This window comes from Oncorhynchus masou, chromosome 25 (assembly GCF_036934945.1).
Source record: "Oncorhynchus masou masou isolate Uvic2021 chromosome 25, UVic_Omas_1.1, whole genome shotgun sequence".
NCBI classification, from domain to species: Eukaryota; Metazoa; Chordata; class Actinopteri; order Salmoniformes; family Salmonidae; genus Oncorhynchus; species Oncorhynchus masou.
In genome coordinates, this window is record NC_088236.1 from 17462546 (window position 1) to 17476691 (window position 14146).

Genomic DNA, 14146 nt, shown 5'->3' on the forward strand with positions numbered 1-14146 from the left:
ACGCACGATCATTAGAAAGATCCTAATCGTTATTTTCAGCTCGAAGTACCCCAGCCATATTCTGGTCTCGGTAACAATCTATGATCAGTTGCTGTAGCATCTGGCCACATACAAGGAACTTAAAATAATCTGTTTTCATCAAGAAAGCAAAGTTTTCAGAGGGGAGAAAGCCCTGGGTGCCATAGTGATCGCTGTGTGTAAAGACATCACAGCTCTGCTGGATGTAGGGCTATCACAGCTGATGGCTCCCATCACTGACAGCCAGAGCACAGCTTGCACCTTCAAGGCTGTAACGTCATCGCTGGCAAGAAACGTAGCCTCTCTGGCTAGCCAGGCGACAGAAGTCCACAAAGGGAATGGGAGCACGATGGCTCAGGAGACCAGCTAATGGTGCACTGAAGACATTGCAGAGGGCACAAGTACAGAGCCAAATGACACCCATTAATTAAGATGTTTCATATTTTATAGCTACATATAGTTGAAGTTGGAAGTTTACATACACCTTAGCCAAATACATTTAAACTCAGTTTTTCCCAATTCCTGACATTCAATCCCATTAAAGATTCCGTACCTTAGGTCAGTTAGGATCACCACTTTATTTTAAGAATGTGAAATGTCAGAATAATAGTAGAGATAATGATTAATTTCAGCTTTTATTTCTTTCATCACATTCCCAGTGGGTCAGAAGTTTTCATACACTCAATTAGTATTTGGTGGCATTGCCTTGAAATTGTTTAACTTTGGTCAAACGTTTTGGGTAGCATTCCACAAGCTTCCCACAATAAATTGGGTGAATTTTGGCCCGTTCCTCTTGACAGAGCTGGTGTAACTGAGTCATTTTTGTAGGCCTCCTTGCTCACACATGCTTTTTCAGTTCTGCTCACATATTTTCTATAGGATTGAGGTCAGGGCTTTGTGATGGCCACTCCAATACCTTGACTTTGTTGTCCTTAAGCCATTTTGCCACAACTTTGGAAGTATGCTTGGAAGTATCCATTTGGAAGATCCATTCACTTTAATTTATTTTCTGATATCTTGAGATGTTGCTTCAATATATCCACATAATTTTCCATCCTCATGATGCCATCTACTTTGTGAAGTGCACCTGTCCTTCCTGCAGAAAAGCACCCCCACAACATGATGCTGCCACCCCAGTGCTTCACAGTTGAGATGGTGTTCTTCGGCTTGCAAGCCTCCCCCGTTTTTCTTCAAACACAACAATGGTCATTTTGGCCTAACAGTTATATTTTTGATTCATCAGACCAGAGGACATTTCTCCAAAAAGTGCGATCTTTGTCCCTATGTGCAGTTGCAAACCGTAGTCTGGCTTTGTTATGGCAGTTTTGGAGCGGCCTTTCAGGTTATGTTGATATAGGACTTGTTTTACTGTGGATATATATACTTTTGTACCTGTTTCCTCCAGCATCTTCACAAGGTCCTTTGCTGTTGTTCTGGGATTGACGTTTTGCACCAAAGTACGTTCATCTCTAGGAGACAGAACGCGTTTCCTTCCTAAGCGGTATGACGGCTGCGTGGTCCCATGGTGTTTGTACTTGCGTACAATTGTTTGTACAGGTGAATGTGGTACCTTCAGGCGTTTGGAAATTGCTCCCAAGGATGAACCGTCCTTGTGGAGGTCTACCATTTTTTCCTGAGGTCTTGGCTGATTTCTTTAGATTTTCCCATGATGTCAAGCAAATAGGCACTGAGTTTGAAGGTAGGCCTTGAAATAAATCCACAGGCACACCTCCAATTGACTCAAATGATGTCAATTAGCCTATCAGAAGTTTCTAAAACCATGACATCATTTTCTGGAATTTTCCAAGCTGTTTAAAGGCACAGTCAACTTAGTGTATGTAAACTTCTGACCCACTGGAATTGTGATACAGTGAATTATAAGTGAAATAATCTGTCTGTAAACAATTGTTGGAAAGATTACTTGTGTCATGCACAAAGTAGATGTCCTAACCGACTTGCCAAAACTATAGTTTGTAAACAAAAAAATTGTGGAGAGGTTGAAAAACGAGTTGTAATGACTCCAACCTAAATGTATGTAAACTTCCGACTTCAATTGCAGCTCTTCACAAAACAAAAATGCGGGTTTCCTTAAATGTGATCAAAAGTCAACATTCTTGATGAAATCCTTTATCGCTGTAAATAGTGAAAGGTCATCTGCATCTTTTGCATACAGTGGATTACAGGCCCTGTTGTTAATGTGTCATTTCAGATCAATCAATCAAATGTATTTATAAAGCCCTTTTTACATCAGCAGATGTCACAAAGTGCTATACAGAAACCCAGCCTCAAACCCCAAACAGCAAGCAATGCAGACGTAGAAGCACAGATGATTCTGCTGCAGTCACAGGAAAGCCCAGGAGACCCTCATTTAGTACCCGTCTGTCTGCTGCCCTCTCTAGGTCCTTCTGCTGTGGTGGTAAGAAGAAGAGTCCTGCAGCTCTGTCGCACGCTGGGTATGTACATAGTCAATGGTAGGCTTCGAGGGGACTCCTATGGTAGGTACACCTATAGCTCATCTCTTGGCAGTAGTACTGTAGACTACTTTATCACTGACCTCAACCCAGAGTCTCTCAGAGCGTTCACAGTCAGCCCACTGACACCCCTATCAGACCACAGCAAAATCACAGTCTACCTAAACAGAGCAATACTCAATCATGAGGCATCAAAGCCAAAGGAACTGAGTCACATTAAGAAATGCTATAGATGGAAGGAACGCAGTTTGGAAACCTACCAAAAAACAATTAGGCAACAACAAATTCAATCCCTTTTAGACAATTTCCTGGGTAAAACGTTCCACTGTAATAGTGAAGGTGTAAACTTGGCAGTAGAAAATCTTAACAGTATATTTGACCTCTCAGCTTCCCTATCAAATCTAAAAATCTCAAATAGAAAACCGAAGAAAATTAACAACAATGACAAATGGTTTGATGAAGAATGCAAAATTCTAAGAAAGAAATTGAGAAACCTGTCCAACCAAAAACATAGAGACCCGGAAAACCTGAGTCTACGCCTTCACTATGGTGAATCACTAAAACAATACAGAAATACACTACGGAAAAAGAAGGAACAGCATGTCAGAAATCAGCTCAATGTAATTGAAGAATCCATAGACTCTAACCACTTCTGGGAAAATTGGAAAACACTAAACAAACAACAACACGAAGAATTATCTATCCAAAATGGAGATGTATGGGTAAACCACTTCTCCAATCTTTTTGGCTCTATAACAAAGAATAAAGAGCAAAAACATATACATGATCAAATACAGATCTTAGAATCAACTATTAAAGACTACCAGAACCCACTGGATTCTCCAATAACATTGAATGAGTTACAGGACAAAATAAAAACCCTCAAACCCAAAAAGGCCTGTGGTGTTGATGGTATCCTCAATGAAATGATCAAATATACAGACAACAAATTCCAATTGGCTATACTAAAACTCTTTAACATCATCCTTAGCTCTGGCATCTTCCCCAATATTTGGAACCAAGGACTGATCACCCCAATCCACAAAAATGGAGACAAATTTGACCCCAATAACTACCGTGGAATATGCGTCAACAGTAACCTTGGGAAAATCCTCTGCATTATCATTAACAGCAGACTCGTACACTTCCTCAATGAAAACAATGTACTGAGCAAATGTCAAATTGGCTTTTTACCAAATTACCGTACAACAGACCATGTATTCACCCTGCACACCCTAATTGACAACCAAACAAACCAAAACAAAGGCAAAGTCTTCTCATGCTTTGTTGATTTCAAAAAAGCCTTCGACTCAATTTGGCATGAGGGTCTGCTATACAAACTGATGGAAAGTGGTGTTGGGGGTAAAACATACGATATCATAAAATCCATGTACACAAACAACAAGTGTGCGGTTAAAATTGGCAAAAAACACACACATTTCTTCACACAGGGTCGTGGGGTTAGACAGGGATGCAGTTTAAGCCCCACCCTCTTCAACATATATATCAACGAACTGGCGCGGGCACTAGAAAAGTCTGCAGCACCCGGCCTCACCCTACTAGAATCTGAAGTCAAATGTCTGCTGTTTGCTGATGATCTGGTGCTTCTGTCACCAACCAAGGAGGGCCTACAGCAGCACCTAGATCTTATGCACAGATTCTGTCAGACCTGGGCCCTGACAGTAAATCTCAGTAAGACCAAAATAATGGTGTTCCAAAAAAGGTCCAGTCACCAGGACCACAAATACAAATTCCATCTAGACACTGTTGCCCTAGAGCACACAAAAAACTATACATACCTTGGCCTAAACATCAGCGCCACAGGTAACTTCCACAAAGCTGTGAACGATCTGAGAGACAAGGCAAGAAGGGCATTCTATGCCATCAAAAGGAACATAAATTTCAACATACCAATTAGGATTTGGCTAAAAATACTTGAATCAGTCATAGAGCCCATTGCCCTTTATGGTTGTGAGGTCTGGGGTCCGCTCACCAACCAAGACTTCACAAAATGGGACAAACACCAAATTGAGACTCTGCACGCAGAATTCTGCAAAAATATCCTCAGTGTACAACGTAGAACACCAAATAATGCATGCAGAGCAGAATTAGGCCGATACCCACTAATTATCAAAATCCAGAAAAGAGCAGTTAAATTCTATAACCACCTAAAAGGAAGCGATTCCCAAACCTTCCACAACAAAGCCATCACCTACAGAGAGATGAACCTGGAGAAGAGTCCCTAAGCAAGCTGGTCCTGGGGCTCTGTTCACAAACACACCCTACAGAGCCCCATGACAGCAGCACAATTAGACCCAACCAAATCATGAGAAAACAAAAAGATAATTACTTGACACATTGGAAAGAACTAACAAAAAAACAGAGCAAACTAGAATGCTATTTGGCCCTACACAGAGAGTACACAGCGGCAGAATACCTGACCACTGTGACTGACCCAAAATTAAGGAAAGCTTTGACTATGTACAGACTCAGCGAGCATAGCCTTGCTATTGAGAAAGGCCGCCGTAGGCAGACATGGCTCTCAAGAGAAGACAGGCTATGTGCTCACTGCCCACAAAATGAGGTGGAAACTGAGCTGCACTTCCTAACCTCCTGCCCAATGTATGACCATATTAGAGAGACATATTTCCCTCAGATTACACAGATCCACAAAGAATTCGAAAACAAATCTAATTTTGAAAAACTCCCATATCTACTGGGTGAAATTCCACAGTGTGCCATCAGAGCAGCAAGATTTGTGACCTGTTGCCACGAGAAAAGGGCAACCAGTGAAGAACACACACCATTGTAAATACAACAAATATCTATGCTTATTTATTTTATCTTGTGTCCTTTACCATTTGCACATTGTAAAAACACTGTATATATATATATAATATGACATTTGTAATGTCTTTATTGTTTTGAAACTTCTGTATGTGTGATGTCTACTGTTAATTTTTATTGTTTATTTCACTTTATATATTATATACCTTACTTGCTTTGGCAATGTTAACACATGCTTCCCATGCCAATAAAGCCCCTTGAATTGAATTGAATTGAGTAACAAACAGATAGAGAGACAGACAGGCTGTGACAGACAGTAAATGTCAACAGACAGATAGTGACAGTAAGCAGACATTGACTGTCAGATGAACCATTGTATTTTACATTTACAAGCACAATAAAGTAAGTACAATAAAAATAAAACATTGCAACGGAACCTGCAATTCTTCAATTGTTCATTCTTCAAGTCTAAAAAGCTCCAGCTGAGCCACTGATCAATATTCTGTTATATGGCCTTTTCTTTGAAACTCTGCCTAGAAGGCCAGCATCCCGGAGTCGCCTCTTCACTGTTGACGTTGAGACTGGTGTTTTGCGGGTACTATTTAATGAAGCTGCCAGTTGAGGACTTGTGAGGTGTCTGTTTCTCAAAATAGAGACTCTAATGTACTTGTCCTCTTGCTCAGTGTGCACCGGGGTCTCCCACTCCACTTTCTATTCTGGTTTGAGACCGTTTGCACTGTTCTGTGAAGGGAGCAGTACACAGCGTTGTATGAGATCTTCAGTTTCTTGGCAATTTCTCGCATGGAAAAGCCTTCATTTCCAATGACAATAATAGCATGATGAGTTTCAGAAAAGAGGTATTTGTGTCTGGCCATTTTCAGCCTGTAATCGAACCCACCTATGTAGATATTCCATTAAAACTCAGCCTTTTCCAGCTACAATAGTCATTTACAACATTAACAATGTCTACACTGTATTTCTGATCAATTTCATGTTATTTTAATGGACGTTTTTTTTGTGCTTTTCTTTAAAAAACAAGGACATTTCTAAATGACCCCAAACTTTTGAACGGTAGTGTATATTGCCTGATTTATACCGGCTGATATATCACATCCATATTTATGTAAGTACTGTATATATTTAAGAGAGAAGTATTTCATTTCCTTTGTATTGATATTCTAATCATTACAGACAAGCACTGGAGACTAAATAATGTTGATTTACTTGCATCTTTATTGATTCAGTTTGATTTAGCCAGGAAAGACTTCTGTCAAGCCATTACAGTAACATAAATATAAAACATGTAAATAACAATTCGCTCTCTAAAACAATATATTAATTACACTGATATCAACAACATTAAAAGTCAACAAACAATGGCTTTGGAGATGGTTGATGTGGTTGTACCATGTAGTAGAGTCAAATAGCATTCGTATATACAGTAAAGAAAACATTAAAGAAAAGCTTGTAACACTCTGCCGATTCACAAGAATAATAACGATGATAATAGTCACAATTATCTTTAAAAAAATATTCACAGGTAGTGTCTTACTATCTTGGTATACTGGAATAAACATGTCCACATTCTGTCTGACCTCCTCAGCAGGACATAGTGCAGTAAATCTGAACCATATCTAGGGAAGGCAATGTCTTTCTTTGTCTGGCTCTCTAACTCTATGAGCTGAATCCCACTTTGAAAAAATGTGCACCCAGCCTTTCTGATTTAAAAGGCCTGAAGACAGTACTCTCACTCGTCTATCTTTACATGTGAAGGCAGTGTGACCTCTGTCACTTTCTCATCCCACATTTGGTCATAAAAGCATTATCTGAAAGTATAAATAACAACAATATCAGAGTAAAGCCAGCGTGCTGCCATGTCTCTTTCCCAGGTCATGGAATAAAGTCATTTTCAAGTCATTTTCTCTGCTGGTGGGGAGCCCTGACAAGAGCTTGGGGGCCGCAAAACATACCGATACAATATGAAAAAGTTTAATATTTCCACACTGAATTCTCCTAAATAGGCATCCAAAATTGTCTAATAACTATGCTTCAAATGTTGATTTCGTACATTGTGACAATAATGACACACCATGAGAATGGCTGCAAGTGTACAGATATGCATTAGATTCCCTTTTCTTTCACACTATTTCTTGAATATTGGTTATCATTGGAGTTATCGGACGATACCAATATAGTGTTAAAAGGCCACTATTGGCAGATAATATCAGTGAACCTATATAATCAGTTGGGCTCTAGCCCTGACACAACTTAATGCTGCCCCCTTGTGTTCATCTTTAGGTACCGCAGACGGTTTGCAGTGTCAGAGAGCCAGACACTCCAATTACCCCACACTAAGAACCATTCAGAGTCAATTACATTTAATCTCAAGCCATTTGAGGATATTTTCTGAAACGGAACCAACCAACTACCAATCAACTTTACCACTATTTTTCTAATTTCCTCATATTAAAAAATACTTGTGAGTCTTCATCCCCAATTTTAACCACTGTCTCCAAAAACATCCCCTCGCACACCTGAGTATCATCACCCCTGAAATGCCAAAGACAAGCACATTCTCCAAAACATCACTCTTGATTATCATCTAAAATCTTCTTAAATATGATTTTCTTATCTCCTGACCTCATGTCTCATTACCATAGACATGCAATTTGGCAAACTACCCTCCAGGTTGGCACTAAACCTTCCAGAGGAATAATGTTATCAAGCTACAATGTTATTGTCTTGAAACTTTTGGTTCCATCCTTGCTTCCCTTTAAGTGTCACTGCTTCCCACCAAGACTGCCTGGATACTTTACATTAAAGGCAAAGAATTTCAATATTTAACCTAAACCATGTCAATGATAGTTTATATTGCATTCTACAGTGAAGCAGTTCAGTTTATGTTTTTTTTTTGTAGTTCTATGCTCTTTATAGTTTGTGTTCATAGTCTAAACTCAATTGTATGGTTCTCTGCTGTTCCGTTTGCATTGGTTGTTTTCACTATATATATTGTGCAGTTCTGTGTTGTAGTTTAGCCTATCCAATTGTGTAAGTTATAATCAAGTTGATATTAAATCAAATGGAGCCTCTCTAAATCTCAGTGGACTCTATCCTCTCTAGACGTGAGGGTCCGGCCCAGGGGGTGGGCAGTTGGAGGAGGGAAGAGGAACCTTTCACGTCCTCACAAGGCGGTGGGGAGAGGGTTTGGGCAAGGGGAGCAGGGAGAGGGACTGAGGGCATGGGAGGGAAGGTTGACAGGGCCGGTGGTGGGGGAGGGGAGCTGTAGGATGAGGGGGTGGGGGTGGGTTTGGACCCCAGCTGTCCCACCTGTTGCTCCAGAGCCTGGTTCTTCTGTAGAGTCTCCACATAGCTGACCTGAATCTGTGCCTGGTATTTCAGCACATGCTCCTTCTCGTCAATCCAGCTGTCTCGTTCCTGGTCGAAACAAAGGGCCTGGCGCTCTCTCTGTTGACGTTCTAGATGTAAGGTCCCCTGGAGCTGATCCAGCTGCTCACGCAGGTTCCCTGATTCCACCTGGGTCTCTTGGCACTTATGCTGGGCCTCCTGGTGGAAGTGGGCCTCCTGACACAAGTGGGCCCCCTGATGAAGTCGAGCTTCCTTGCGCAGTTGGGCTTCCTGGTGGAGATGAGCCTCCTGATATAGATGGGCTTTCAGGCGCTGGTGGGCCTCCTGGCGCTGTTGCATGTCATGCCACTGGGCCTCTTCACGCTGCTGCCTCTCTTTTCTCTGCACCTCTTGCCTCTGGGCTTTTGCCTCGTCACTCTGGAGGCTGAGCAGGGCATCTGAGGTGGGGGTGAGAGGGGTGGACGAGGGCTCTGGGGGAGTGCGGGGGCAGTAGACAGCCCCCCAGGTTGGGAGTAGCCCCACAGCTCCTAGGGTTTGGGTTATAGCAGGATCAACCCCTCCGCCCATCTCCCACAGAGCTTGTTGAAGACCCAGCACCTCAGCCTCAAACACACCCAGTTTCTCCCTCAGGATAGACACCTGACAAAGGGAATGAGGAATAGTATGAGTCTGTCAATATGTGTGTGCATGGTTCAGTTTCACTTCCATCCCTAACTCTGAACGGACAGGATAACTCATCTACTGTAGTGTACACGTTAGTGTCATCAGATAGGTTTCTATGTGAATGGGTTGTTGGAATCGGCTAAACTTTGAACATTGAGATATTAAATAAATGATAGAGAAGAAGCCTTGAATAGAAAGAGTGGAAAAGAATGGGTTTTATGTCAGAAGTTAAGTGTCCTCTGTAGAAAGGCAGAAGGCTTTGGAATGTGTTTGATGGAGGAGAGGCGAGCGACGTGTTGATATAGGGAAGACAGATGGATATTTGTGGATTAGGTGAAGGAGGGGTTAAGGTCAGGAGGTGAGGGGTGAGGTCAGTTCCCCTTAAGGGAGTAATCAGGTTTTAGTATCTGGTTACCTTCTTCCAGTTGGGCATAAACTGTAAGGATTGGAAAGAGGGCGTGTTTTAAGTAGGATGTATATAACTGTGATGGAGATGGATTTTTGCAGTCTGATTACAGCTGTACAGCACCTTTGGGAAGAATTAAACTTGGTTAAAGCTTCTCTAGTGTACGGGGGTTATTTACTGAAAAATAAGTACCTAACAGGGTATAGGTACCTCGGTCAGCGTCCTCCTCAGCTCTCCCTGGCAGCTCTCCAGCTCCAGGCTCTTGGAGCTATATGAGTTCTTGAGGCCCAGCATGGCCTCCTCCCGGTCCCTAAGCTGGGAATTGGCCTCCTTCAGCTGGCCCTTGAGGGCGACCATCTCCCCGGCCCGCTGGGTCAGCTCCACCTGGCTCTCCCTTAGTTGCTGCTTCAGCAGGGAGATCTCCCCTGCCTTCTGACACACCTGGACCACACATAGTAGGTCAGTGTTATGAGGAGGCTGTTCACAAAGTCGCACACACACACACACGCGCGCACACACACACACACACACACACACACAAACACACCTCCCACTTGGTCTCATCCAGGCGTGGCAGTATGTCAGTCTGTTCCATCCTGAAGTGCAGACACTTCCTCTCCAGATCTTCTCTCTGGGCCAGCAGGGCAGCCATCTCCTCCTGCAGACGTCGCTTGTCCTGCGACAGACGGTTGATCTGGGCCTGCAGGGCATTCTGGGAGCGCTGGGCGCGACGGGTCACCTGCACACAGAGGAAGAGAGTATCAACATTTGGTAGACTGTTATTGGTTACCGCTGCTGTGGAATGTGTGGTCACCTGCTGCAGACGGGAGGCGTAGTTCTGCCCCAGCTCATCCATCTGTCTCTCCCACACACGCTGCTTCTCCTCAAACACCTGGACGATGGCGGCCTCGCTCTGCTCCAAGTTACGACACATGTGTTGCACCTGGGAAAGGGGAGGAGAGATGAAAAAGAGGACAGAAGAGGAGGACAGGATTTTTGGGACTAACCCAAAGCAATGACAATTGCTACGTTCATGAAATCTATGAAAATAAATCACGCATGAACATTGACCCCAAAATGATCTTTCAGCTCTCACCTCTTGCTCCTTCTCCCAGAGCCGGTTCTCTAGGTCTTGGATGACATCATCAGAGGAAGGAGTGGGACGTTGGGGTGCTGGGGTGTCCCCCAGGTGGTTCAGCTGCTGATAGGACGAGGAGCTCTTTACCAAAGAGGAGCGGTCTCTGTACGAGGCACTCAGCCCGTTCTGGAATAGTTGCATACATTTATATACAATCCACTCCTGCTGTGGCTTTGGTATGATAGTGTACCAAACTGGATAGATGCAGATACCCAGAGAAAGTAAAACAAATGAACATGAATTGCTACTGGTGAGCTGCACTGCACTAAAAGGATATTAGCACTCATCAATAGTCGACTGCAGTGGCTTTCATTATGTTTAAAAAATCCCATTTGCGTAGCAGCAAGCAATGCACCCACCTGGTAGCCTGGTTGCTCCAGCTTTTCCAGAGCCACTGCAGCTCCAGCTGTGGTCCCTAGTCTGTTGATATTGCTGGTAGAAGCACTGAGAGACCCCAGGGCCTCTTGAGGCCCATAGCACAAACCAGAGCCTGCATATGTGGGCAGGCTGGTTAGAGAGTTCCTCCCCGAAGCTGACATCCCTCCATGGACCCCTCTGTTACTCTTACCCCCTCCTGCTCCCTCTGCCAGGCCTCTGCCCATCCCTGGGCTGTCCTGGTCTAGGAGGAGGGCCTCTGGAACTGCCACTAGTTCTCCTCCCCCTGCTCCTCCTTCTCTCTGCCCCCCCGCACCCCTACCCTCACATCCACCCCCACTGGTTGGGCCAAGGAGGTTCTGCATGGAATGAAAGCTCTTGGGAACCACTGGTTTGAAGGCAGAGGGACGAACCAGCCCCGAGTTGTTCTGGAGGGTTGAAGGCCAGGAAGAGGCAGAGAGAGAAAGGGAGATAGAGGGGGAGAAAAACGGTTTGCATAGAGGGATATCAGTAAAGAAAGTTTTAAAGAAACTGGAAAGGAAACTGTAAGCACAACAACACCTTAAAGCCTTTACATTACTGTCTTGAATCAGTAGACAATATAAATCATTGTCAAATACTATGCCAATAATTATTTGTAAGACCTTTTCACCATTCTATTTCATCAGTTGTTATAAGAAAAAAAAGTATTTATGTAACTGTGTAATTATGAAGTCATAATGTAACTGCAATGATATAATGATACAGCAACGTATACGTGTTGCTGTGATGTAATTGTGAGCTAACCCAATATGCCAATAAGCCACAGGACCATATAGCTTCACACATACAGTACTTGTTTGAGAAGAGGAACATACCTGCTCTAGTTTGCCAGAGACAGGCAGGATGTTGGGTGGGTTGTGGGTTGGAGGGTTGTTGTGATTGTCGGTTTTGTTCTCTCCAGTTTCTCTGTGTTGGTGGGGAGTCATCCCAGTACCACTGTCATTCCCCCCCAGTCCCACCAAGTTAGTGCATACATCCAGACTCACAAAACCTCCTTGTGTCTCTCTCTCCACCCTCTCTCTTTCCCTCTCTATCTCAACCCTCTCCCGCTCTCCATTCCTCGCTACCCTCTCTCTTTCCCTCTCTCTCTCAACCCTCTCCCGCTCTCTCTCCCTCTCTACCCTGTCTCTATCCCTCTCTGCCCTCTCCCTTTCTCTCTCCCATACTCTTTCTCTCTCCATCTCTTTGCTCTCCATTTCCCTCCCTCTACTCTCCCTCTCTCCCTCCCACTCCCTCTCCCTCCTTCCTGCTCCGTTCCCATATCCCACCCATGGATCCTCCTGGTCACAGTTGGATGCCTTTGTAGTGGTATGGTCTGTGTCAGAGTCCGGTGGCCGGTCTGTTTCAGTCCCAGTCCCAATTCCAGTCCCGGTACCAATACTAACACTTCCCCTTTCGTCACTAGACGCTGTTCCCTCTGAGACTGTTTCTGGGGGGAGTCGTTCGGTCCTGCAGCTACGGTCAGCGGTGCAATGGCGAGACAGGGCCAGGGAGTGGGGCAGGGTGGTCCTAGTGCCCACTGATTTCATGGCAAACTCCTGCTCCCCTGCCACTCCGCTACCCACACTGCCCATGGCGAGGGGTCAGGGGGCAGAGGTGAGAAGTTAAGGGGGACAGAGAGTCACTCTGCCTCACACACTGGGAAGCAGTGTGGGTAATCATGGGTTAAAGGGGGAACCGGATGCACACACACTGAAGAGAGAGGGAGAGAGAGAGAGTAGTTAAACATGTTCTGTTCATAAGTACCCTCACACACAATGTTCATCCAGATGGAAGAAGAAGGCAGGGGCAGACATATTTACACAATGAATGGAGTTGGATCATCTGAACAATTATACACAGTGAAATGCAGTGTAGCTCCAGTCAAATAGTGTTGTAGTATGCAACATCCAATTTTACACAGTTACCATTACAATAGTTCCTGAGTTTATGTTACTTATGTGTGCAACACATGTGTGTGTGTGTGTGTCTATCTGTGTATAGTTGCTCTTGCCACAGGCATAATCCCCTCCCGTGTCAATGTGTTACAATATTTACTTCCAGTGGTGAGTTGTAGTAGCAGCCGAACACACTGTGTCTCTACTGATCTGATCTCTCCTCTCACTCCCACCCTTCACGATTCTATCCAACTCTCTCACTCCTCCCTCCATCCCAACGCGACTATATCAGCATTCGAATCGCACCAAGACTGAATCGACTGCGTTCCCCGAAACACTCACGGTTATTAGATTGGAATTGTTATCCTTCTCAAACGGACATGTATTTGTCATAGACCAAGCCGCATTGATGTAGCCTGGGATACAGTATCCCCCAGCAAACCCGTATGCCCTGTCTACAAGATACGTACTCTTTTCAGCACCACAGTCGTTTGTCCGTTAGAAAACAACCTTGGCCTCTTTCCGGTCGGTTATGAAGGACCCTAGGATGTGGTCAGTGGATGTGTTTTTCTCTCTCGATATTATCGACTTCAGCCACTGTCGGTTTCGTATCGATGATGATGGAGGAAGCGGCGGATGCGACAATCAGCTGTAACCACACACAACCCAGACACGCCCCTCTTTGTGCACGGCAGAAACGCCACTTTTTACGCCACTCAACCATACATGAGCAAAGGCTATATGTAGTAGTGGTGCGCAGATCAGCTGTTCGTTCACTCGCACCCCGCCTGCAATTGATAATAACCCATCTGCAACTATATGTGACAAAGTGAAAATCGGAGGCCCGTACCCAAACCTAACCCGCTAATATAGAAAATGTGGTGTAGGCTGCAGTCAGAAATGGCAGAATGATTTTTGACCGTTTTTTGTTGTTGTTGTGATTTCTGCTTATATTGTGATTTCTGCTTGTTATTTATGACATTTTGATGGTTTTTTTTTTAGA

The 14146-nt window shown here is 44.1% G+C and overlaps 1 protein-coding gene across 1 annotated transcript; it reads right to left on the reverse strand.

Annotated features, from left to right (window-relative positions):
• Positions 1-6486: 6486 nt before the first annotated feature.
• LOC135513509 (leucine zipper putative tumor suppressor 3-like) lies at positions 6487-12392 on the reverse strand. The gene is made up of 7 exons (XM_064936387.1): positions 12082-12392; positions 11209-11652; positions 10808-10975; positions 10526-10654; positions 10259-10450; positions 9922-10152; positions 6487-9281 (listed from the first exon to the last, which is right to left on the reverse strand). Exons 1-7 carry the CDS (start codon positions 12190-12192, stop codon positions 8367-8369), a joined length of 2190 nt encoding a protein of 729 aa, XP_064792459.1. The 5' UTR covers positions 12193-12392; the 3' UTR covers positions 6487-8366.
• Between the last annotated feature and the right edge of the window lie 1754 nt (positions 12393-14146).